Here is a 26,469-nt window from a genome sequence, read left to right on the forward strand (position 1 = left end):
ATTTCTAGGAGTACTATTGGATTCCCACAGCCAGATGTCATTTCTGCCCAAACAAAAACAGGTCATGCTAAAAGCAAAGATCAATGTCCTAAGAAGCAGGAGATCAGTATCATTGAGAGATGCCATGTCCGTCCTCGGGTCAATGACATCCTGTATCCAGATGGTGGCCTGGGCTCAGGCACATACCCGAGCATTAGACCCACATCCTTACGAATTTGGACGGATCTCCATGGTCTCTGAACAGGAAAATCCCTATACCACCACGGGTAAAGACCTCTCTATTCTGGTGGCTGAGCATGAAAAATCTGAACAGAGGAGTACCATGGATCCAGAATCCGCTAGTAACCATAAAAGTGGATGCCAGCTGGAAGGGATGGGGAGCCATGGTCTCCCAAGAGCTATTCCAGGGTATATGGACCAAAGAGGTGAGAGAGCTCTCATCAAATTTCAGAGAATTAATAGCCGTAGAGGAAGTCCTCAGAGCAGCAGAGCCTCTGGTCCAGAAAACTCATACAGATATTTTCAGACAATATCACCATAGTAGCCCACCTTCATCATCAAGGGGGCACAAGATACGAAAGCTTTAAAAGCAATCTCTGCGAGAATATTTTCCTGGGCCGAAGAACATCTTTTATCCCTGTTGGCTCTTCATATCAAAGGTTCAGTCAATGTCCAGGTCGATTTCTTAAGCAGAACAAAGATTCATCCAGGAGAGTGGAGCCTAAACCCAGACGTCTTCCGGATGTTAGTCGAGAGATGGGGCTATCCAGAGGTAGATCTCTTCCCCGGACACCAGAACGCGAAGGTACCTCAATATTTCTCCCTGGATCCAAACGGCCCTTGCTTGGGCGTGGACGCATTTGCTCACCAGTGGGAATTCAAACTAGCGTATGCCTTTCCCCCACTGCCTATCCTTTCAAAAACCTTACAAAAGATAAGGACCGAAGGGACCAGAGTAATCCTAGTGGCCCCTCTCTGGTCAAAAAGAAGTTGGTTCGGAACGTTAACCAGTCTGAGTGTGGAGAACCCTCTAATCCTTCCTCCCATCAAAGATCTCCTTCTCCAGGGACCAATTCACCATCCGGATCCCGAGAGACTGCACCTAACTGCCTGGCTTCTGAATTCCTGATATTAAAAACGAGGCCTCTCAGAGAAAGTCATCAAAACTCTCCAGAAGAGCAGGAAACCTGTAACGAACACCATTTACCATAAGAGCTGGAAAGCCTTCTTAAGGTGATGTGCACCCACTCACTCAGACCCTCATAGGGCTGATGTGGCACAGATTCTAGACCTAGTACTCTTAAGGTCCAGGTAGCAGCGTTAGGCTCATACTTTGATCAAAGACTAGCTGAACATCAGTGGGTGAGAAGATTTATGACAGCAGCCATCCGCATCCACCCTACAGTAACAAACTTAATTCCCCCCTGGGACCTTAACATTGTTCTGAAGGGGTTAACCCTTCCACCCTTTGGTACCTTATCAGCCATAAGACTGGACAGGCTGACCTGGAAAACAAGAGGGCAATTACAGAGGCTTGCCAGATCCAGGATCTCCCTCCTCCAGCAAGGCTCAAGGCCCATTCTACAAGGGTGATATCTGTCTCCTGGGCTGAAAAAGCCAGCGTATCCATCAAACAGATTTGCAGAGCTGTTACGTGGTCTTCCATTCATACTTTCTCCAAACACTACAGACTAGACCTAATGTCTGTTGGAGATTTAGCCTTTGGAAGGAAGGTCCTTCAGGCTATTGTCCCTTCCTAGTATATCTTTGGTATACCTCCTGTGTGCTGTCGTGGGGGGTTATTAGAGAAAATAGAATTAGACTTACCGGTAATTCTGTTTCAAATAACCCACCACGACATCACGGGTAATTCCCTCCCCCTCACTTAATTGTTTCTACGACAGCCGGATCAGTAGAAATAAAAATTAATTTGAAGCATCTATACTCTTGTGGTCCTTTGTAAGAACACTGGAGGGAGGATGTGGGAGGGGCTATTTAAACCTCTTCGTATTTCCTGTCCCTATTAGGGTGGGGTTACATCCTCCTGTGTGCTGTCGTGATGGGTTATTAGAAACCTAATTACCGGTAAGTCTAATTCTATTTTTTGATAGTGAGGGTGATTAATGAGTGGAGCAGGCGCCGAGAGAGATGGTGAGTTCTCCTTCAATGGACGTCTTCAGAGGCTGGACAGACATCTGTCTGACAACCTACATATGAATGCAGAGTATTCATTAAACCACTCTCAAAAATAGGTTTAATAAAATACTGATTTTATCTATGTAAAAACATGAACCATGCAAAAAATGACACATGTATGAGGAGTCCAAATAGAGTATAAATGAAGTGAAGAAAAAGCTGGTAGTGAGTCAGGTCTAACCTGAGATAGAATTATAAATATATGTAATACTCAAAGGAAAATGGCTGCCAAGTAACTATGTATATAGTCTGAAATTGACCGCCCCGACGCACATTTCGCAACATTGCAAAACGCGCGTTGTGGTCCTTTATCTTGTGATTATGCCTTCGGTAAGCATTGACTTTACTCGTAAATGGTTCAGCCTGGCCAAATAGGTAAATTTCAGACCATATACATATATTGTTACTTGGCTGCCATTTTCCTTGGAGTATTGCATATATTTGTAGTTATATCTCAGGTTAGACCTGACTCACCACCACCTTTTTCTTTACTTCATTTATACTCCATTTTGAATCCTCATACATGTCATTTTTTTGCATGGTTCATGTTTTTAAATGTTTTTAATAAAAAACGGATTTTATCTTTTTTTGTGAGTGGTTTAATGAGTACACTGTATTCATATGTAGGTTGTCATGTGGAGTAATCCACTGCTTATAATTTTCTAATTAAATGTTAATGGGGAGACTGATACTGATATGTCTTTAGTCGTAATCAAGGTTATATATTTTTTGAATATCTGCATGAGACATCTGTCTGAGATAGTTTAGTGAATCCTGCATTGAGCATACTTTTTTTTTTTCACTTTTATTATTCATGACTTTAATAAAAAAAAATTGTTGTCTAACTTTTAAAAGTACTGTCTTATGAAACTTTTTTTTTTTTTTTGGTTATATAGGTACGGTAAGAATTGAAATGTTCAGGAATATGCAGAATGCTGAAATTATCCGAAAAATGACTGAAGAATTTGATGAGGTATAAAGTAAAATGTTAAACATAATCTGGACTTTTGAACAGACTTCCAGAAATCAAGGCGGCTTGTGAAGTGGTTTACATCAATTCTTACTAGAGTTACTTAACCCTTTAAGGACCCAGACATTTATTTATTTGTTTTTTTTGCACTTTCCTTTTTTTCCTTCATGTTCCAAGAGCTGTAACTATATATTTTTCAGTTCACATAGCTGTATTGGGGGGCTTGTTTTTCCGGGTTGAGTTTGTCATTTTAAGACACCATTCAATATACTTTATATTGCACTGAAAAATATAAAAATAATCCCAGGTGGGGTGAAATAGAATTTATGAAAACATTTTTTTTTTTTTTGCTCCTTTAGAGGGCTTGAACCTGCATTTGCTAAAATACTGTAATATTGCAGTATATAGAGAAATCGATGTTCTATGAAGCTCATCCTGTACCTGAGCTTCACAGAAGTATGCAAAGATGGCAGCATTGGGTGGGACGTCAGCATGCTCATGGCAGCCATTGTAGCCCACCGACTCCCCGTGATGGCTTTGTGGGGAGCTGATAGACGCTGGTACTGGCAACTGTGCCATTTACTTACTGCTCTGAGATTGACAGCGGCATCTAAATGGTTAACAACAACGGGTGAAGCGCAGCTCCTGACACAGCTGGCAGGCAAAGATGCTTGTTGTTTAATTTAGCAGTCACTTGATGTGTCCGGAGCCTGCTCTGCTCCGGAGCCTGCTCTGCTCCGGAGCCTGCTCCGTACATCCCACCCACTGCATAATAAATATACCATGATTGGACATTTAGATGTTAAAATGGTTTTGTGTCTTCAGAAAATGCCTGTCACCCAGTGCAGATTTATTTTTGTGGGTTACTTACACCCCAGGTCCAGTGTGGAGTCTCTCTCTGCCGCTGCTCTCGTCGTTGGTTATTGTCTGCCGAGCTGACATCAGGGCTACTTTGCTACAGTAAATAATGGCGCTCAGTGACTCGTGCCGTCAATTCTGGCAGAGCCGCCGAGCTCATTGATGTGAATAATATATTCTGGGAAATGTATATATTTATTAAGACTTCGATATTTAGAGCCAAGGATGCCATTGGAACCTCAAATGTGTTGAGTGACGCTATCCTGATTGCTCAGGATCTGCTTCCATTCCTGGCACTAACTATAGCCCATGTACAGAGCTGTACTCTTCCCTTCTGAATGCTCAGAACTTTTTCTATTTATATTTGCCATTTTTGTATAGAATATTAAGAGGTTTTATCTCCTATTTGTTTTTTTGTTTTTTAGGACAGCGGTGACTACCCCCTAACAATGCCTGGCCCTCACTGGAAAAAGTTTCGCAGCAACTTTTGTGAGTTCATTGGCGTCTTGATTCGGCAGTGTCAGTATAGCATCATATACGATGAGTACATGATGGACACTGTGATCTCCCTGCTGACGGGTCTCTCAGACTCTCAGGTCCGAGCATTCAGGCACACAAGCACACTGGCAGGTAAGGTTTATCTTTTTTTTTTTCTCCTTTTCATGTGAGATCATTCATTTGAGCCGTCAGTCCATATTACCCAATAGCTTCTTCTGAATTTTATAAAATTATATTACTGTTTATTGTTCATTTGTGGTTCGAACACTACCCAAATAATGTCTTTTTACTCTTGACACACAGTAATATTTGGCTTATACAGTGCATAGAAAAAAATCTACTCCCCCTTGTTAAAATGACAGGTTTTTGTCATATTAAAAAAAACGTACCAAGAAGAATAATTTCATTTCAGATTTTTTTCCACCTTTTTATTGTCGTCTATCGGTACAATTAAATAGAAAAGTAAACTGAAATATTTTCAGATAGAAAAAGAAAAATGGCTAATGTGGTTGCATAAATATGTGCACCCTTAGGGCTCATACTCATCTGCGTGAAAAATAGATGAGTGCAATCCGATAAGAAATCGAATTACTCTGCCAATGTTAAACTAAGAGTTCCTGCTCATCTACGATTTTTTTTCTCAGATTGGATTGATAAAAAAATCGCATGATGCTCATATTTGCTGCTTATATCAAACGAGACTCACCAATACAAGTCAATGGGTGCGAGAAAAAAATCTCACGGCACTCGGACCAGGCCATAAACACCAGCCCCAGCTGTCCACTTTCCCTCTGCTGGTTAATAACCCCAACCCTTATTTTTTGACGCCATTCCTCGTGCGGTATAAGTGATTAGACTACTTGATTCTTGTGGTTGGTGCGATTACACCGATACCAGATTCATATCGGGTTTTTATGATTGACAGCTGTCACACACTAAAAAAAGCCGTATTTGGAGAGCTATAATTTCGGCCGACAGTCATGTGACAGCTTGTTTTTTACAGGACAAGTTAACGTTTTTATTGGTACCATTTTCGGGTGACGTTTTTTGATCGCTTTCTATTCTGATTTTTGGGAGGCAGAATGAACAAAAACCAACAATTCAGGAATCTTTTTGAGCGTTTTTTTTTTTATGCCGATCCGCATGTGGTAAAATTGATGAGGCAGCTTTATTCTTTGGGTCAGTACATTTACAGCGGTACCACATTTATATTGTTTTTTTTTTGTTTTGGCGCGTTTACATAGAAAAAATTAATTTTTTTTGTATCACTTACCGTATTTTTCGGACTATAAGACGCACCGGACCATAAGACGCACCAAGGTTTTAGAGGAGGAAAATAAAAAAATAAAATAAAAATTTAAGCAAAAAAAGTGGTCATGATGCACTTTTAAGGGGGAGGGGGTCTTCTGCTGACACTGGTATAGGGGTAATGTCCCCCAATTCTGACAATATCCCCATCCTGGTATATATGCCCCCCCCCTCTTCCTTTTATACGTGGTCCCCATCCTGGTATGCCTGGCATCCCTCCATCCTGGTATGCATGGCACCCCTCATCCCTGTCCTGGTATGCATGGCACCCCTCATCCCTGTCCTGGTATGCATGGCCCCCCTCATCCCTGTCCTGGTATGCATGGCCCCCCTCATCCCTGTCCTGGTATGCATGGCCCCCCTCATCCCTGTCCTGGTATGCATGGCACCCCTCATCCCTGTCCTGGTATGCATGGCACCCCTCATCCCTGTCCTGGTATGCATGGCGCCCCTCATCCCTGTCCTGGTATGCATGGCGCCCCTCATCCCCGTCCTGGTATGCATGGCGCCCCTCATCCCCGTCCTGGTATGCATGGCGCCCCTCATCCCCGTCCTGGTATGCATGGCACCCCTCATCCCCGTCCTGGTATGCATGGCACCCCTCATCCCCGTCCTGGTATGCATGGCACCCCTCATCCCCGTCCTGGTATGCATGCACCCCTCATCCCCGTCCTGGTATGCATGGCACCCCTCATCCCTGTCCTGGTATGCATGGCACCCCTCATCCCCGTCCTGGTATGCATGGCACCCCTCATCCCCGTCCTGGTATGCATGGCACCCCTCATCCCCGTCCTGGTATGCATGGCACCCCTCACCCCTGTCCTGGTATGCATGGCACCCCTCACCCCCGTCCTGGTATGCATGGCACCCCTCACCCCCGTCCTGGTATGCATGGCACCCCTCACACCCCCGTCCTGGTATGCATGGCACCCCTCACCCCCCCGTCCTGGTATGCATGGCACCCCTCATCCCCATCATGCTGCACGTTAAAACACTCCTACCCACCTCTCTTCTCCTCCAGCGCTGCGTCCGGTCTGCCTGCGCTGATCTCTCCATGTGAGCCGCGCATGACGTCACTGCCATGCACGGCTCACAAGGAGAGATCAGCTGCCGGAAGTCACTGCTCCCTACACCAGGTCTGTGTGCGCGGGTAGCAGTGACTTCACTCTCCTTCATAGCCGGCACACAGCGGAGCCGCTCTGCGGCTGCTGCTGCCGGCTATCTCCTGTGCCCGCTCATTAAGGGGCATGAATATTCACCCCCTTCCCACGCCCATGGGCGTGGAGAGAGGATGAATATTCATGCCCTTTAACAGCAGGCACAGGAGATAGCCGGCAGGAGCTGCAGCGTGGCTACACTGTATACCGCTATTATTGAGCATGAATATTGAGTACTCCCCACGCCTCATGGGCTTGGGGAGCACTGAATATTCATTTTCTTTAGCAGCGGGGACAGTGTAGGGTGCAGTAGGCGGCTGCTGCCTCCTGTGCCCTGCTTCTCCACCGATACTGCTCCCCCCACACTATATATATATATATATATATATATATATATATATATATATATATATATATATATATATATATATATATATATATATATATATATATATATATATATATATATATACACACCCCCCCAACATTCGGACTAGAAGACGCACCCCCCGTTTTCCTCCAAAATTTTGGAGGAAAAAAGTGCGTCTTATAGTCCGAAAAATACGGTAATTCTGTGAGCTATAACTTTCATTTTTCAGCTGATGGAGCTGTATGGCGGCTAGTTTTTTGCAGGACAAGATAATGTTATCAGTGGTGCCATTTTTATTTACATTTATGTTTTTTGATCGCGTTTTATTCCTTTTTTTGGGCGGTATGATAAAGCATAGTTTTTGGTTTTTTTTTACCGTGTTCGCTAAAGGGGATAACTAGTGGGACCGTTTTATAGGTTGTCATTCCAGATGTGGCGATGTACTTTTTTATTTTTTGTTTATTTGTTTTTTATAATAGTTAGTTATTTTTTTGTACAGAATATTTTTTTTGGGTGGGGGGGGGGGGGATTTTTTTCATTTCTTTTTAAAAAAAAAAAAAGTTACAAATTTTTTTGTTTTCCTACTTTGCTACTTTTTCTTACTTTTACACTTTATCCCACCATGGGACTTTCACTTTTTGTAGGCTGATCGCTTTTGTAGCATAGAGAACGCAGCAGCATCTCTATGCTGTACAGGCTCTCAGCCTGCATGCAGAAGTTACTTTGATCGTGCACTGCGCATGATCATAGTAACTTTCTGCTGCCTTGTGACCCGGATCGACATCGGGTCACTATGACAACTTCCGGGACCCCGCACAGAACAGCGCGGGACGCCGGAGAGGAGGTAAGTAAGCAGAGCTTGCCTCCTCTTGCTTCCGGAATGCTGCGATCGACTTCGATTGCAGCATTTCGGGGGTTAATGTGCTGGGAGAGGTACGGGACCGCTCCTTGCACATAGCAGCAGGTGTCATCTGTGACAATCAGCTGACACCCAGCTCCGATCGCCCTGCACCGTGCGGTGCGATTGGAGCCTGTGTCAGCTGATATATATAATATTTTGCGATGAAGAATATTTCCTTGGAAAACTATGGAAAAGCTAATGTTAAAATCAAATCGCATTCGCATGTCAATCGGATGTCATTCGGAAGCTAGGTGCTAAAAAAAAAAATTGCATTGTCCTCGCATGAAAATCGCATGACTCTTGTCCCACTTTTCAGGCGATATCGGACTGGTTTTTTTTTTTTTTTTTTTACGGTGATGGTTATGAGCCCTTAAACTAGTACTTTGTTGAATTTGACCACATAGACCCCTTCCCCAAAAAGACTCATCAGCATGGCACATCTAATTTGGAAATATTTGCCCATTCTTGCTTGCAGTAATACATAACATCGCAAACTGACAGATTTGATCTCCTGTACAGCGTCCTCTTCAGGTCAATCCAAAGATTTTCATTTCGATTCAAGTCTGGGCAATTTAGAAACTTTGATTTATTTTTTTTTGGCGAAGTCATTCTCTTGCTGATTTGGTGATGTGCTGAAATGTGAAATTACTCCATTTTCTTTTTAGAGAGGCCTGAAGGTTTTGTTGCAAAATTGACTGATATCTGGAATGGTTTATAATTCCATCCACCTTGACTTAAGCCTCTGTTTGAGCTGTCGAAAAACAGCCCCAAAGCACAATGCTGCCTCCACTATGCTTCACAGTGGGTATGGTGTTGTTTTGTTGATGCACAGTGTTTAGCTTTGTGCCAAACATACTTTTTTGTATTATGGCCAAAAAGTTCAACCTTAGTCTCATCAGACCAGAAGACATTTCGCATAAGCTTTTGGCAGACTTGATGTAGGTTTTGGCAAAACATAGCCGGGCCCGAATGTTTTCTTTGTAAGAAAAGGTTTCCATCTTGCCACACTACTCCACAAGCTAGAGATATGAGGAATACGGGAGACTGTTGTCACGTTTGCCAAAAAAATTTCCAGAACTCTTTTTAATGTTTTCGGCCTCTTTGCAGCCCCTGGACCAATTTTCTTCTTGTGTTTTCAGCAATTTTTGAAAGATGTCCAGTTCTAGTTAATGTCACTGTGTTCTGTGTAATGCCTATCTAATATTTTTGTACCCTTCTCCTGACTAACAAATTTAACCAACGAGATCCCTTTGCTGTGTTGTAAGCGGTTTTCAGACCATGGCTTTTGTTGTAAAATGCAACTAAGAAATTGTTAAAGTTACTACTACTTTTTACGGTCATTACAAGGGGGCGGTGCGCACGGGCTCCTTGGGTTTGTCTTTAGGCGATTCTGCATTATTACCCTGTGAGCCATTCCCCATTGTAAACACCAGATTGTAAACCCTTGCCTCCACAACTCATTTTTGTTTTTGTGACATTTGCAGATTTCCCTCCCCATCTTCCTTTTGTTTATTTTTCCGGCATCAGCCATAAGAAGCTTGTTTTTTTGTAGGACGAATTGTAGTTTTAAATGACAGCTTTCGTTTTACCATACAATCTACTGAGAAATGGGGGAAAAATTCCAAATGGGATGAATTGGTGAGAGAAATGCAACTCTGCTTTTTTTTTCTTTAAACTTTGTTTTTTACTTTACCATTCATTGTATGGTAATAATACCTTATGTAACATGATTCTACGGCTCAGTACAGCTCCGGCATTGCCACAAGAGGTGATTTGATTTTTATTTTGTTGATTTGTTTCAACCAAATTCAGAAGCTTTTAATATGTGTGGATATTTATACATATAAATATGTATATACTTATGTAATATGTATGCGTGTGTAATATGGTATTTTTGCGAGCTTACTTTATTGATACTGCTTTAGGGTAGATATGTGATCAGTGCAGATGTCTTTTTCCTTTTTCTCTTTGAGCCATTTACCTTACCATTTATATATAAATGGTACACACACACTGCGATACCACGTGTGTGTGTGTGTGTGTGTGTGTAGATATATAGAGATAGATAGATGGATAGATATATAATGTATAGATATTAGAGAGAAAAAAAAAATGGATTTGTTAAATCTGTTAGGCTACCTTCCCACGATGGGCTTTTGGTTACTTTTGATGCAGATTTTTTGCACCTATTATGTAAATTTTATGTTCCTTGTATTTTTTTTCCTTTTGCGGGTTTTTTTTTTTTTCATGCGTTTTTATAGCGTTTTTGACTTTTCATTTCTGTCTTTTTGCTATGTCATGTTTTATATAAAAACTGCTTTGTTTTTTATACTCCCTGTTATTTGGCTTTGACATGAGTTTTTGATGTGTTTCCGCCTTGAAAATGCTTAACAAAATACAGATTTTCCACATGCTTGTTTATGGGAAAAATCTGCACATAAAACTCTTGTGTACCCGCAAGAGACATTGGCATGTTGCACATTTCAGACACATCGCAGGTCAGTTTACATGCAATAACTAAGCACCGTGGACATGAGGTTTCCATTAATCCCACTTTGCTGTGAACTGTAAGACGCTGCATTTGTGACGTTGTGAAAATACGCAGCATCAAAAGCTCATTGTAAGCACACAACTTTTGAGGCAGGACTAGTCCAGCACGGCGTTTTTTTTTCTTTGGACTAGTCCTACCTTGGACCTTTTAATTAACCTTACTGGGAATGACTGACAGCCGGGATACAATCCCTGTTATATTAGGACCATTATTAAGGCTGTCGGTCATGGACAGGCAGGCGTTATCAGCAGATCTGCTGCAGGACTAGTCCAGGGAAGAGACGCGACTCCAGAGTAATCTTTTCTCATTAGCATATCAAACGCTGCCGATTTCAGTGTTGGTAAGGTGCATAGATCCCACACTACTGACTAGCAGCATTATACGACCGGCGATTGGTAAACTTTTACCGATTGGCGGTCATTTGCTTTCCTGTTTACACAAGCCGACCAATGCAAACTATTTGCAATGGATCTACACTACATCCACCAGCACATGCTGGCTGCCATAGTCCTGTCTACACATCACAATCCACCGGTGAGAACAGTTATCTTTTACACTGCGCAAAAGATCATTTCACCCGATGAACAAGCATTTTGCCCATTCACCCGGTGATCAGCCGCTTGTTTACACATGAAGATCATTGAGCATTTTTAACAATTCTCCTTCATGATTACCTTGCAGTGTAAGGCCCCTTCATGGAGACTCGCAGGCCCCCTGTAAAATGCCACTTCTCCAGGAAGCCAGCTGACCAGCTCCTCTGCAGCCCCCTACACTACGGTGCCAGAAAAGCCTGACATGTTTCCCATATAGTTCTTTTTTTAAAAGCAAATGTGCATAATCTTTCTGCACCTATGGAAAAAGTATTTTGAGCATTCTAATACAAGAGGATGTAGAGAAAGCCATACAACATATGAATATTGCCCCGCTGTGTCCTCATTACTGGCCTGCTTCTCCATGTATAACGCTGCATCCCTGCGCCTGGAGTCCGAGGCTTCATCTGTTACAATCTCTGCTGCCACCTTGTTTCAGTGCTTATTTCTGTGTGTCGGCTGCTCAGTATCTGGGGCAAATTGCACTTGTGAATCTCTTTATGCTGCTGCCCCATGCTGGTAAAGCTAAGAACTCCTAATTACATGTTACACATGACGTTCCTCTCCGCTGTCTGGGACTTGAGAGCAGAAGCCAGCACAGAGGACATTTACCTACTGGTATTTCTTCTCTTGGCTCTCGGTGTAACTTAATGTGCAGATCTTAAGCTGCTGCAGTTTTTTTCTTTGCTTGTCCGTCTGAAAGCTTTTAAAGGGAATTTTGCTCTCGCTATTTATGGTTTTTCCTTTATTGTTAATGATTTTGTTCCTCAGGTCATAGTTAAATAACAAGTAACATTAGAGTAAAAAGAACGCTCCTCTTGCACCTAGAATTAATGTTCATGACGATGTGCAAAATGAAGGATACTTAACCCTTAATTATCTCTAGCGTTGTTTGGGCAGGGGGAAAAGTACAATATTATTTCATCTGTCAGGGAGAGTGGCTTGTAATCAAATCTATCCTGGTAGTAAAAATTCAGACTGCTTTGCCTTTTTCTTCTTTTGCCACTGTTAAAAGTTTTTTTTTTTTTAAATAAATTATTTATGCACTTTTCTCATGAAAAATATTGTTTACCTTTTTTGTTTTATTTTCATAAAAAATAAAATACGGCTTGATTAAAAAGTTTCCTAACGTGCAAGGCATCACACGTCTACATTGATTGGGCATAACTAAATTTGAGCAAACGGTTGCTCGACCATGATCCAGCAGCCATGGCAGTAGCCCATGTCAGCTGGCCCAGCGTCATGCACATTTCCTCCTATCTGCCAGCATCTGACGCGGTCATGCGTGTGCATCCGGGTGCAGGGAGGACGTCGTGCAAGAGTCCTGCAACTCTTTTTGCACAACTCTATGGGTAACCTTATATTCTCCAATTGAACACACTGAGCCAAGTAATTCTAGTGATGTTTAAGCATTCTTACATCCACGAGCAATCAATCTGCTCAGACCAAATGTGTTTGCTGCAATCCTATCTGATCCATTGTGAAGTGAAAACATATCGGCAGCAGAAATGTACTCTGGTGTGTTATTGACCTAAAATAAAATTTTGTGATGCTATACAGGATGACACAAATACATTGGGGAGTTTTATTATTTTCTGATTAACACAGGTGAATGAAGCAGGTTTTATTTTTTTGCATGCAGCCATGAAGCTGATGACCGCACTGGTGAACGTTGCACTCAACTTAAGTATTCACCAGGACAACACCCAGCGACAGTACGAGACGGAGAGGAACAAAATGATAGGTAAAAGAGCCAACGAGAGGCTGGAACTGCTGCTACAGAAACGGAAAGAGGTATGCCTGCTGTCTTATTGTAAAGCAACCCAAGCGCAACTCCTGATTTCAGGGTGTAATCTTGCTGGCAATGAATGCTTCCCAGAGATTTTTAATTTATTGTGGTTTTGATTCACAGCTTCAAGAAAACCAGGATGAAATAGAAAACATGATGAACTCCATATTCAAAGGCATATTTGTTCACAGATACAGGTAGGGTACACACAGATTTGTAAAATTATGGATTATCCTGCAGTTTTGTTTTTTTTTTCTCAGTGATCAGTTTGCTTTAACCCCTTTCTGGCCCAGGGCGTATTAATACGTATCTGTGCCCTGGGCCTTATGGGCCTGATAAAAAATTAATACACCCTGGCGATTTCGCCCGCACACAAGCGGCTCTGGTGAGATCGCTGCCGGGTGTCAGCTGATTGTTACAGCTTTCACCCGGTGCTATGTGCAGGGAGCGGTCCCGCAAAATCGATCGCAGCCTTCCGGTGGCAAGAGGAGGTAAGCGCGATACTTACCTTCTCTGCCGGCGTCTCGCGGCCTCAGAGTCCGGTCCCGGATGTTGCCATGGTGACCCGACATCATCATGACAACATCAGGGTCACCAGAAGGCAGGAAGTTGCTTTGGTCATGCGCAGTGCACGCTGCTGCTCTCTATGCCATGCAGCCGATCAGGCTACAAAAAGTGAAAGCCCCATAGTGGGACAATGTGAAAAAGTAATAAAAATTTCAGAAAGTGAAAATAAATAAATAAATAAATTGTAAAAATATAAAAAGAATAATAATAAAAAAAATAATATTGTACCCATAATAAATCTTATGAAAAAAAATAAAAATAAACCAATAAAAGTACACATATTTGGTATCGCCGTGTCCGGAACAACCTGACCTATAAAACTGTCCCACTAGTTAACCCCTTTAGTGAACACGGTAAAAATAAATAAAAAAGAAACCTAAAACGATGTTTTATCATACTGCCAAACAAAAAATGGAATAAAACGCGATCAAAAAGACAAATGTAAATAAAAATGGTACCACTGAAAACGTCATTTTGTCCCACAAAAAACAAGCCGCCATACAGCTCCAACTTCCGAAAAATAAAAAAGTTATGGCTCTCAGAATAAAGCGATGCAAAAACAATTCTTTGTTCTATAAAATATTTTTTATTGTATAAAAGCTCCAAAACATAAAAAAACGATATAAATATGGTATTCCTGTATCGTACTGACCCGAAGAATAAATCTGCCTTATCAATTTTACCACACGCAGAACAGCATAAAAAACAAAACAAAAAAACAATTCCTGAATTGTTGGTTTTTGTTTATTCTGCCTTCTAAAAATCAGAATAGAAAGCGATCAAAAAATGTCACGTGCCTGAAAATGGCACCAATAACAACGTCAAGTCATCCCGCAAAAAACAAGCAGTCATATGACTGTTGGCCGCAATATGGAAAAATTATAGCACTCAAAATATGGCGATGTAAAAACTAGTCTTTGCAAAAAAAATTCGTCTTTTAGTGTGTGACAGCTGTCGATCATAAAAACCCGATATGATTCTGGTATCGGTGTAATCGCACCGACCCGAAGAATAAAATCATCTAATCACTTATACCGCACGAGGAACGGTGTAAAAAATAAACTCTAAGGTTAGGGTTGGGCTAGGGTTCTGGTTGGGGTTCTGGTTGGGGTTGGGGTTGGGTTGGGGTTGGGCCAAATTTGGGGTTAGGATTGTGTTGTAGGTTGGGATTTTTTCAGAAGTAAAGAAAAAAAAAATGACGACGATATGGCGACTAATGTTGAGCGGAAGTGCTCGCTACTTGAGTTTGCATCGGGTGCTCAGGTATGCACCGAGTATAGTGGGCGCTCGAGTGACATGCTAGAGTCTCCGCCCCAAATGTTTTACAGCTGTTATAGAGCCAAAAAAGCCTTGTGGGGATTGCCTGCCATGCACGAGCGAACCCCGCATGTTTTTTTTGGGGTGTCTAATAACCGTGACACGTGCGGGGCAGCATGTCACTTGAGTACCCGCGTTACTTGGTGCATACCCGAGTACCCGATGCAAACTCAAATAGCGAGCACTTGGGCTCAAGACTAATGACAGCTTATTCAATATGATGACCTAATGTTATCAAATTCTGTGTCGCAACTCTGGGTTCAAAATGTTCACTATACCCCTTGATAAAATCCTTGAGGGGTCTAGTTCCAAAATGGAGTCACAGGGGGGAGGAGCGGGGGTGGTTTCCACTGTTTAGGCACATCAGGGACTCCCCCAAACGCAGCATGGCATCCGCTAATTATTCAAGCAAATTTTACAATCAAAAAGTCAAATGGCGCTCCTTCCCTTCCGAACCCTGCCGTACACCAAAGCAGTGGTTTTCCCCCACATATGGGGTACCTGCTTACTCAGGAGAAATTGTACAACAAATTTCATGGTGCAATTTCTCCTGTTACCCTTATGAAAATGCAAAATTGGGAGCTGAAAAAAACATTTTTGTTGAAAAAATGTGAAAATTTTATTTTTACGGTTCAATGTTATAAACCTCTGTGAAGCACCTGGGGGTTCAGGGTGCTCACCACACATCTAGATAAGTTCCCTAAGGGGTTTAGTTTCCAAAATGGTGTCACTTGTGGGGGGATTTCCACTGTTTAGGCACATCAGGGGCTCCCCAATCGCAACATGGTGTCCGCTAATTATTCAAGCAAATTTTACATTCAAAAAGTCTAATGGCGCTCCTTCCCTTCCGAACCCTGCAGTGCGCCCAAACAGTGGTTTTTCCTCACCTATGGGGTATCTGCATGCTCAGGGGAAATTGCACAACAAATTTTGGGGTCCATTTTTTCCTGTTACCCCTGCGAAAATAAAAAAAAATTGGTCTAAAGTAACATTTTTGTGAAAAAAGTTAATGTTCATTTTTTTCTTCCATATTCCAAAAATTCCTGTGAAGAACCTGAAGGGTTAATAAAGTTCTTGAATGTGGTTTTGAGCACCTTGAGGGGTGCAGTTTTTAGAATGGTGTCACGTTTGGGTATTTTCTGTCATAAAGACCCCTCAAAGTGACTTCAAATGTGGTGTGGTCCCTTAAAAAAAAAAAAAAAAGTTTTGTAAATTTTGTTGTAAAAATGAGGAATCGCTGGTCAACTTTTAACCCTTATAGCTTCCTACTAGTTAATACTAGTTATTTATTAACTATTTTTGTGACATATCTCTGATTTAAGGGCATAAAAATAAAAATTTTGAAAATTGCAAAATTTTTGCCAAATTTCCAATTTTTTTCACAAATAAACGCAAGTGATATCGAAGAAATTTTACCACTATCATGAAGTACAATATGTCACGAAAAACATTCTCAGAATCAGTGGGATCCGTTGAAGCGTTCCAGAGTAATTACCTCATAAAGTGACAGTGGTCAGAATTGTAAAAATTGGCCTGGTCATTTAACATGCAAACCACCCTCGGGGGTAAAGGGGTTAAAAATAATAAAGTAAGCGATACAAATTCCCAGTGGCCCCCTCTTCTGCACTTTCCAATGCTTGTATATTTTCCAATGGTCTCCCCTTTTTGGTCCCATCTCAACACACTAAATGGCAGGAAATGCCCGCTCAGTCACTTACTGGGTACTGAGGCCCACTAGCGATCGGCTGATCTGGCATTTACGGCTATTTCCGTTTTAGAAGAGAGGGGACCAGGGAGTCAAGACCGGCGGGATCTAGGTAAGCATTGCAATGAGCGGCCTGTGATCCTTGAAGACATCGCATCTCTCCTTTCATATTTTTAAACAAGCCCTTGAAATTTTTTTTTTATATCTCCCAGACACAAACCCCATTAAAGGGGTAGTAGACTCCTCAAACCTCCTTTTTTGAGTCCCTGTTTCGCCCCTTTAAAATAATAATGTTTTAACTCTCCTCCAGTGTTGGCACTGGCTCTCCTGGGGATTGCATGACATTGTCAAACGATCCCTGCAGCCAACCGGCTCTGGCTTCACTCTGCCTGCCTTTGGCGGATCGCGTGACCCCCGGGAGAGACCGTGTGGACACCTCTGGAACAGCATCAGGTGAGTATAAGTGGTTATTATTTTACAAGGGGGGAATCTAGGGATTCATAAGGGGTTGTGAGAGTAGTGAAAAACCCCTTTTAATGCTCACAAGTCACTTTGCCTGTTTTTTGAAGAAGGTAACTATTACCATCCATGTGGAAAATTCTTTCCTCTTAGTCAAAGGGCCAAATCATTGCACAGAGACTTCGATAAAGTGAAAATTAAAGCTGTTGTCTGGCGGTAAAGTACAAGTTTGCTGTCACTCTGTGACTGCAGACTTGTGAATTCTCACAGCACACAGGTTCTCTGGTCCTGGCGGCGGGTGCATGATCACAAGTATGTGGTTTGCATACATGTGGTCACATGCTGACTTGACGTACGCTGCAAGTGTATAGAGCTAGGCCGGATCAGTCAAGTCGGACTGTGGGCAGAAGTATGCAAATCGCATGGTTGCTGTCACATGACCGACCACTCTCTGCACTGGAGAATCCTTGCAGTACACGAACTGTGAGGATTCGCATGTCTGCAGTCACACACTGACTGCAGACTTGTACGCTAAGGCTGAAAACCCCTTTAATATAAAATAAGTTCTGTAATTTATTTTTTTTTTAAATCTAAGTTTGAATCATCCTCCTTTATCCAGTTCAAAAATAAGGGAAGTGTAATCTATGAAAATCTAAGATTAAATTTAACCCATACAGTAAGCACCGTAAAAATGAAGAAATTGAAATGACAGAATGCCTTATTTTTTTTACTTTACCTTACCCCCCCGCAATTGCAATAAAAATTATCAAAACTCATGCGTACACCAAAATGTTATCCTCTAAAGACAGCTTGCCACACAAAAAAACCCTCAAGACAATGGCAACACAAACCACGTTTCCTGCAGAGTTGTAAAAAAAAAAAAAAAATTGTAACTAATTACAGAAAAAATTCCTTGTTTTGTTATGGCTGTAATTGTGCTGCTTTGAGGAATCGGTTGCTGGTCATTTCTGCCTCGCAATGAATGCGGTCATGCTGAAGCCAAACACATTGGTGTCATTTCATGTTTTTTGTTTTTAACCTCTCTTTAATGACTTAAATGGTAAAGTGAATAGTGTCCTTCTAAACTGTATCTTATTCTGCAAGGAACAAGCTCTCGTGTCAAGAGAAAAAAAAATTATGTTTTTTGGAATAATAATAAAAAGACTAGCCCATCATGAAGTGGTCATCTACACAGTATTTGCGAACTCTTTGTGAAGTTGCAGTTTGTCCCTTACCTGCACACATGATGTGAGGACCACCGCCTGTTCTTGTTGCCCCCTGTACAACCTCCCGAGAGCTCATCTGTTCTCATTGGTAACAGCGTTTTGTAGCATTTGTTGTGGTCAAAAGTTGTGACAAAATGTGCTACTTTCAAGCTTATTGAAAATTGGTGGAACGTTTACATCCAAAGCATTTTGGTTTGAGGTTTTTGGTGCTTTTATTTGTGGTGTTCTTCCCCCGTAGGGATGCCATTGCTGAGATCCGAGCAATCTGCATTGAAGAAATCGGGGTTTGGATGAAAATGTACAGCGATGCTTTCCTCAATGACAGCTATCTCAAATATGTTGGGTGGACACTTCATGACCGGGTGAGATTGCCATTGCTATTAAGGTGGATTTCCGCATCAGAACGTGCCCGCTGAGGCCAGTTTCACGCCAGGTTTTTGCCATACAGTTGAGACCAGGTTCACATTCCTTTATGGATGGCAAATATATACACTAAGTGTGTCCAGAGAGCTTCATTCACCCATAGATTACCATGTGGGATGCTGTAGTAGACCACTCATCTCCTAAGATGGTATAAAGGACAAAAGTATAGCATGTGAGTGTTAGTTTTCCTGACTGTGCAAACAGAATCCAACTGTACTGCTGTCTTGTCACATTGTTTTGTTGTTTTTTTTTTGCATATTCTGCTGGAAAAAAAACCACAAACCTTTGCCCCCACTGAATGCAATGAGCCATAGCCTAATCCTGTTCAGTATCATGATTGAGCTCTAATACAGGACTCAACAAGAAAAAAACACTTAAACCCCAGTTCATCAAAGTGATTACAGCAGAATTCTCACTTAAAACACTTTGAAAAGTCAGTTTTTATGCAACATGGAGTTTTCACTTTAGTTTCAGACAGCTCTGCCAAAATGGGTGAGACGGCGGCGCAACAGAGCATGGGGATAGCTGCTGCGGTGGAGTGCCGTATGCCAGTCAGAGACTGGAGTAAGATTTGTGGCGAGGCGCATGTCAACTTCGCCTAATTGATTAAGTGGTGTGCACTTCTTAATGAATCAGGTGCCTCTTACTCCAATACACCCCCACATCAAGTCTGGTGTGAACATCGCCGACCTTGATGAATCAGGGCCTTTGTGTTCAAGTGAGAAGAAAAGAAGCTGGGGAAATTTTTCAGAGAGAAATTTATTGACTTACTAGAAGTAAAACGTGCCGATGTATAAATTAGTTGCATAAATGACTGACTTTTCATGACTTGAATGCCACTTACATCTGAAATCAATCTGTAACTTGGTGGGAAGGAGCAGGGATCATCAATGGCCCAATTGTAAGTTATTAAACTGTGTGTAAACTGCGTGTTGATCACTTTCTCCAGGTATGTGTCGGGGGAATGTCTGTCTGCTGCCCGTGATCGCTCCTGGTTAATGCTTTTTCTGTGTTTATGTAGCAAGGAGAAGTGAGGCTGAAGTGCCTGAAGGCCCTGCAGAGCCTGTACACCAACAGGGAGCTCTTCCCCAAGCTGGAGCTCTTCACCAACAGGTTCAAGGTGCGTCTCCTTCCTGCACACTGCTTTGTTCTTTTCCTGTGTCTTTCCATTACCCCTGGCCCAAGATTTAAGATCTATTATAGTTGACTCTAAACTAAACAAATATGTGGGAATATTATTGTAGCGCACATGCTAAACCTATGGTACCATTGTATGGAGAAGACACTTATTTAATAAAACTAGTCTTTTTTAGCAGACCAAACCTACATAATTTTGATGTAGTAATTCCATTTCTGCTGATGTATTTATTGTTAGCGCTCCAGAGCCCGGGCATAGCAGGATGACAGAGGCATTGTTGTGTCTGACACTTCCAATCAATGGGGTTTTAGTTTTTATTCACATGATGGACTCCAGTGCCCTCTATTGGAGTTTTTTGGGATTGCAGGCGGTGTCCTTCATCTTTTCAGCTTTTGTGTTCTTGTCAGATGGGTCTTTCATACTCTTCTGGTTACTATCTAGCCAGGAACTGAGTAGAAATGTTACATCGTGGGTTCTCCCTAATGAGATGTTGTCGCTGGCTTCTGGTCTGATCCTTTAGAATCCAGATAGCAAAGTGAGCGACCCCTATTCCCTTCATGTTTAAATACTTTTTGGTCCATGAAAATGTGAACAGGGACTGAGTCATAATGTCTCTTATTTTCCAGGATCGAATTGTTTCCATGACCCTGGACAAAGAATACGATGTAGCTGTTGAAGCGATCCGACTAGTCACTCTGATCCTCCAGTACGTTGTCCTGTGCACCTTACATATCTTATGTAATATACAGCCTTAAAGGAAAATGCTCAGGAACTCACCCCATTTCTAATATGAGACCTTTAAGACCTTTTACTATCTAGTTATGATTTTCTGACTTTCTCCACATATTATCTTGATTTTTCATAACGTGTGGTGGATGAGTCCGTGCAAACTTACACTAGAGAGTGTTAAAATGCGCTTGATTTAAGTGGTAGATGCTATTTGATAATTCTGGCTTATTTTGAGACTTTCCAGTTTACATTTACACATCTATTAGATGGCTTACTTTTTGATGTGCTCTGTTGCATGTTAGGACACACTTTTTTGTACTGGTCCTCCCTCCTTTTCCATGAGGCCACACCACCTTGTCAGTGAGAATCATAATATGGTTTAAGTCTGCATAAGACAGTCTTTTTTTAAAACATTGTGCCATAATGATGCCACATTTACTTTGATATATTTTCCACGATTTCTTTTTTTTTTGCCTCTGTGGCAAAGTTATTAGCAGCCAATGTATTTGGCACCTAATGGGTGTTCTCAAAGTGTAACCATTGTGCATGTATGTAAGAAAAAAACAAACAAAGAAAACTACTTTCACGTTTAGTATGAGCGCCACATGTAGAACTACACACACTTGTACTCTTTGGCATGTTATCAGTGAGTGGTATGGCCATTTCTCCAAAGTGCAGCATCTCTGAACTATTCTCCTGTTTCGGACATCATTCGTTGGCAGTTGCACTGGTAGCTGCCAGCAGCAGATCTTGATGATTTTCCCAATTCAGTGTGGCAGAATATTCCTCAGACAACCATTAAAAACCTCAGTGATGGCAGCCAAGGCTGTCAGTGTGGGGGTTTCGTTTGTGTCATACTTGATACTGAATAAATCGAGATGTTTTCATTTCTTCATAATTTGCAGATCAGTAACATGTCTATACATTCTGTAACTTCCAGAATTACCAAACTTTTCTGACCTGTTTTTAAGACATTTAAGGCTTTTATAACATCATTACAAATGCCGTCCATTGGTTTGTTTTGTTAAAAATCGTATAAAAAAAGTTTCTTCCCGGTAGGGTATAAGGGTTCTTGGTACTTTGTTAGCCAGCGCTTGTATCATGTGGCCGCCAATCCTGTATAGGACAAGGTGTTCTACTTCTGGCCACTGAATTATGTGGCCGGTGGCAACTTTTTCAGAAATGATGTGTAATCTCCATTGGTTTGAGCAGTGGGATCAGAGTAGTATAACGGTTTTCCATGTTAACTTCTGTGATATTTTCCAGATTTATAGTGTTACTATGTGTATAGCACTGATCTCCTGTGTTACTTGATATTTCAGTGGCAGTGAAGAGGCCCTCTCCAATGAAGACTGCGAGAATGTCTACCACTTGGTCTACTCAGCTCATCGACCTGTTGCTGTAGCAGCCGGGGAATTTCTGCACAAGAAGTTAGTAGAAGAATGGCGATGTATATTTTATGTGGGAAAAGTATTAAAGAAATCTTTCACAGGTCCCTAAAAGAACTAGTTTAACCCCTTACTGACATATGACATACTGGTTCGTCATATGTCGTGTCCCTGACTTTGATGCAGGCTCACACTCCGATCCCGCAGCTTTCCTGGCACATGACTGCTGATTTAATCAGCCATCATGTACCCTTAACAGCTCCCCCAGCTGTTAACCTGTTAAATCCTGCTATCCGTCTCTGACAGTGGAATTTAACACCTGCTGATGACCCCCCATGCCTGTCATTACGGAGCTTCTGTGAGAGCCTGCCCATGACTGGCGTTCATAGGAGATAGTGATTTTTTTCTCTATACATAGCAGTGATGTTTAGCACAAGAAATCTGATGATCGCAGCTTCCCTGAGGGGACTATTAAAGTAAAAGGAAAAAAAAATCTAATCACACCCCCTTTTGACCCACTAAAAATAAAACCTAAAAAATACACATTTGGTATCGCTTAATTTATAAAAGTCCAATCTATCAAAATATAAAATAAATTAATCTGATCGCTTAACGGCGCAACAAGAATTGCCAGAAATGCATTTTTTTTTTAGCTTCCACGACATGCAGTAAAATGCAATAAGAGGCGTTCAAAACATTGTGTCTACACCATAATGTATCCTTAAAACGTCAGCTCAGGGCGCAAAAAATAAGCCCTCACCCATCACCAGATCTTGAAAAAATGAAAACGTTACAGGAAAGTAATTTTTTTTTAAAAAAAATAAATAATCCAATTTCTTTCTTCACCACTTAAAACCAACTATACATGTTTAATATGTACATAAGCGCCCTGACCTGGAAAATATTACCTGGTCCGTTTCACCATATATTGAACATGGTAAATTTAAATTAAAAAAAACAATTGTAAAATTACACTTTGTATGCAATTTCAACGTCACAAGATAAAATGAATGGTGTCATTTAAAAGTTCAGCTCGTCCCGCAAAAATAAACCCTAATATGTTCTTGTGGACGGATGAATAAAAAAAATAATGGCTCTTAAAATAAGGGGAGGAAAAAACAGAATAGCCCAGGAGTGAAGGAGTTAAGCGAATTCACCCACATGCTTTCCTTTTGTTTTTTTGGGTGGTTTACAATAAGTTTGCTTCAAGTGCTACAACCAACATCTGACTGCAAATCGATTGGCAAATATTAACCACAAACTTTTCAACTCTATCTTTTGTTACCCTTTTTTCTTCCTCACCCTAAAAGCAACATGTGGTGGGTGTGCCTTTTTCCTCCCCCAAAATAAAGCTCGTGAAAAGCATATAAAATTCTTATGGGATATTTTGATATTTTTCTATACTTTTTTTTACCTCTTTAAATTTTTTTAAATGTTTGTATATTAATTTCAGAACTTTACTTTTTGCTTTAGGTTATTTAGTAGACATGACCCCCAAGCTGAAGAAGCATTGGCTAAAAGAAGGGGGCGCAGCAGTCCTAACGGAAACCTTGTCAAAATGCTGGTACTTTTCTTCCTAGAAAGTGAGGTGAGATCTTTTGCATTTACCCAGATTGCACATAGATTACAATCTGGTTATACGATGTAGAGACTGTGTGTATATTTGGGAATGTTTGCGTGTTTTTATTTTTCAGTCCCTTATCAATATGTGTGTTTAGCCAGTGACAGCCACATAAAACTAGGGAGGTATATGGGTGACAGTAGCCAAAGTAAGGATGGTTGCCGTATGGATTTCTTATTCGGTAGCACTTTGCATAGCAAAGTGCAGCAGTTATCTTATACAGAGTGCGACCTCAAAAAATGAAACCGACCATGTGGTATACATGTCACAAGGGGCGTCTTTAGGCGCAGGAACCCTACCTTACTATGGCTTTCCTCAATAGTTACATGGCACGTCGCTGCATTCTTGCCAGACAGAAGCTGACGATGAAACTCTTGGCTCCATCTGGTGATTGGGGCCTATGGAAGCATTAATGTATATGTCTGGAAAAGCACCAGGTGTATATTGTAGGCGAGCATGCTTGAGAGATCGGATCATAGAGGTCTGGCACTATATTACCATGCTGATACATAGTTTTGGTGAGGAGCTGTAAACACAATTTTAAGAAGTAACTTTGCAAATATGATCAGATTCAGGTGTACGGTGGACTCTAATGGTCATAAAACTGTTCTGCTGTCTGAATGTTTTGTCTGGTGACTTTTACGCATTCAGATTTGTGCATTTCATCCCACAGTTACATGAACACGCGGCATATTTAGTGGATAGTTTATGGGAAAGTTCTCAAGAACTCTTGAAAGACTGGGAATGCATGGCAGAGCTGCTAGTGGAGGAGCCCGTTCAGGGAGAGGAAGGTAAGGCGCAATTATTGGCAAAGCAACCTTGACACATCCATCACTCATGGTAAGGATATTGTTGGGCATGTATTATAAACCATGCCGCTGTCAGTGATGCTCCGGGGTGGTCTCCTAATGTAACATTTCCTAGTGCAGTCTGAGCCAGCGCTGTATCCACCATTTAGAAAACCCCTTCAGTGTCTATTAGTGATTTAATAAGGGGTCACCTTTTTTTTGACCCCCTATAAGTTAGCAACCACAAATTGTAATACTCAAATGTGCTGTGTCCTATAGAGAAAGCGAAGCAGACTGCACATTAGTATCAGTGGTGCCGCTGCGGAGGGTGGAAGATGGTTTCCTCTGCGGTTCACAGCTAATTGCTTGTGAGCGTCTTGTGATTACCTTATTTTTTGAGGATACCTCTGACAACAGACACAAGCTTTAGTGTCTTCTGCTGCCTCACCCCCCTTCGCTTTGATGCTCTGCAGTCATACGTAGTCACTTTCATTAGGTTTTGCTTTTTGAATGATCACATTTGTATTTACTGAATATTTGAGGCTCCCAATTATGGGACAATTCCCCTGTATTCTTCTGTAGTAAATGTTAGATCAGTGCACCACTTACTCTGTCACTTCCCGCTGGTTAAGCACTGTTATCGCTCCAGACAAGCCGAGCAAACGGGAGCGAAGCTGCCTCTGATCACACCGTGAAACCAACATGTTACATGGAGTGATTGTGACTCGGGAAAGCCCATCCGGCACCTGCGGTCATTGCCGGCCCGCCCTAAGAATTTCTCACCAATGTTTCATCATGGAACTTCAGTGCTGAATGATTGCCTGTTTTGACACGATGGAATTTGTTGTTTTCCAGTGATGTCGGAGCGGCAGGAGAGCGCACTGATAGAGCTCATGGTGTGCACAATACGGCAGGCCGCAGAGGCGCATCCACCTGTGGGGAGAGGAACTGGGAAAAGGGTGAGTAGGAAAAGTAACTTATCACGTGGCTCTTTTCAGCGAAGGGTGGAGTAATCTCTAATTTACACCCTGTGAAATTTGTTTAAAGGTTTATTCTTTTGTGGGGGGGTTTCTGCAGGTTTTAACTGCCAAGGAGAGAAAAACGCAAATAGATGACAAGAATAAGCTGACCGAACATTTCATTGTTGCACTTCCAATGCTGCTATCTAAGGTATGGACACAATGCATGTTTGTAATGCACAAGCTTTAGCTGTAAGGGGACTATGTCAGCCCTGAATGACTGCCCAAACCAAGCCCAGGCGCACAGTGCACCCTTGACGTGGCCAAACATTTTAAGTGCAACTTCCGACCTATCTTTGCCCTTTACTGGCTCTATAATGCCAGAACTGTCAATCAGAATAGAAAGGCAGTGTAGATGGATGGAAAACAAGTAAAGGAGAATGTGTACTTTAAAAATTTGGTCTCATCAAGGGTGCACCGAGCGCCTGCTCTTAGTTTGTACAGTCATTCAGTGCGGACAGTCCCTTTAAAGGAATTATCTCATGTCGACAACCCCTTTTATGATTAAAGCTAAAACCACGTATCCCTGCAAAGTCCAGCAGTTGTTAGCTGCGTCTACTGGAGGAAAACTGAAATGGGGGAAAAGCAAGTGGTGGCCTGTGTCTTAGGCTGGAAAATCACAACCTCTGACAGCACTGGATACCGAACCTTAGAAGACCTAGGATATTCAGAGGGAAAATAAATTGCTGTAGACAGATTATAGGGCAGGCTTCTGCACTGTTGGCTATTTTCTATGTAACTGCTGATACACTTAAAGCCTAAGTTCACACATTGCATATCTGCTGCTGCTTTGCACACAGAAAATCTACAGCATAATACGATGCCAGCTAAATAGAAGAGATTTATTTTCTTCTTGTAAATTGTCACTTCTTACTACAGATAACGGAAATGGTGAAATGTG

General features: G+C 41.7%; 1 protein-coding gene across 1 annotated transcript in view; it reads left to right on the forward strand.

Moving 5' to 3' along the window:
- The window catches only part of LOC141251568 (cohesin subunit SA-1-like), a gene marked incomplete at its 3' end in the record, with an annotated part of 31,246 nt that extends 5,527 nt beyond the window's left edge, over window positions 1-25,719 (forward strand). Inside the window, exons 5-16 of the mRNA XM_073670359.1 lie at window positions 3,093-3,169; window positions 4,450-4,654; window positions 13,042-13,193; window positions 13,312-13,385; window positions 18,701-18,824; window positions 19,907-20,005; window positions 20,650-20,729; window positions 22,075-22,182; window positions 23,614-23,728; window positions 24,435-24,552; window positions 25,405-25,508; window positions 25,627-25,719. Coding sequence (XP_073526460.1) covers window positions 3,093-3,169; window positions 4,450-4,654; window positions 13,042-13,193; window positions 13,312-13,385; window positions 18,701-18,824; window positions 19,907-20,005; window positions 20,650-20,729; window positions 22,075-22,182; window positions 23,614-23,728; window positions 24,435-24,552; window positions 25,405-25,508; window positions 25,627-25,719 — 1,349 coding nt within the window. The remainder of the gene's footprint in view (window positions 1-3,092; window positions 3,170-4,449; window positions 4,655-13,041; window positions 13,194-13,311; window positions 13,386-18,700; window positions 18,825-19,906; window positions 20,006-20,649; window positions 20,730-22,074; window positions 22,183-23,613; window positions 23,729-24,434; window positions 24,553-25,404; window positions 25,509-25,626) is intronic.
- Between the last annotated feature and the right edge of the window lie 750 nt (window positions 25,720-26,469).

Source organism: Phyllobates terribilis, unplaced genomic scaffold (assembly GCF_046119375.1).
Source record: "Phyllobates terribilis strain yellow unplaced genomic scaffold, ASM4611937v1 Scaffold_7223__1_contigs__length_39167, whole genome shotgun sequence".
Lineage (NCBI taxonomy): Eukaryota > Metazoa > Chordata > Amphibia > Anura > Dendrobatidae > Phyllobates > Phyllobates terribilis.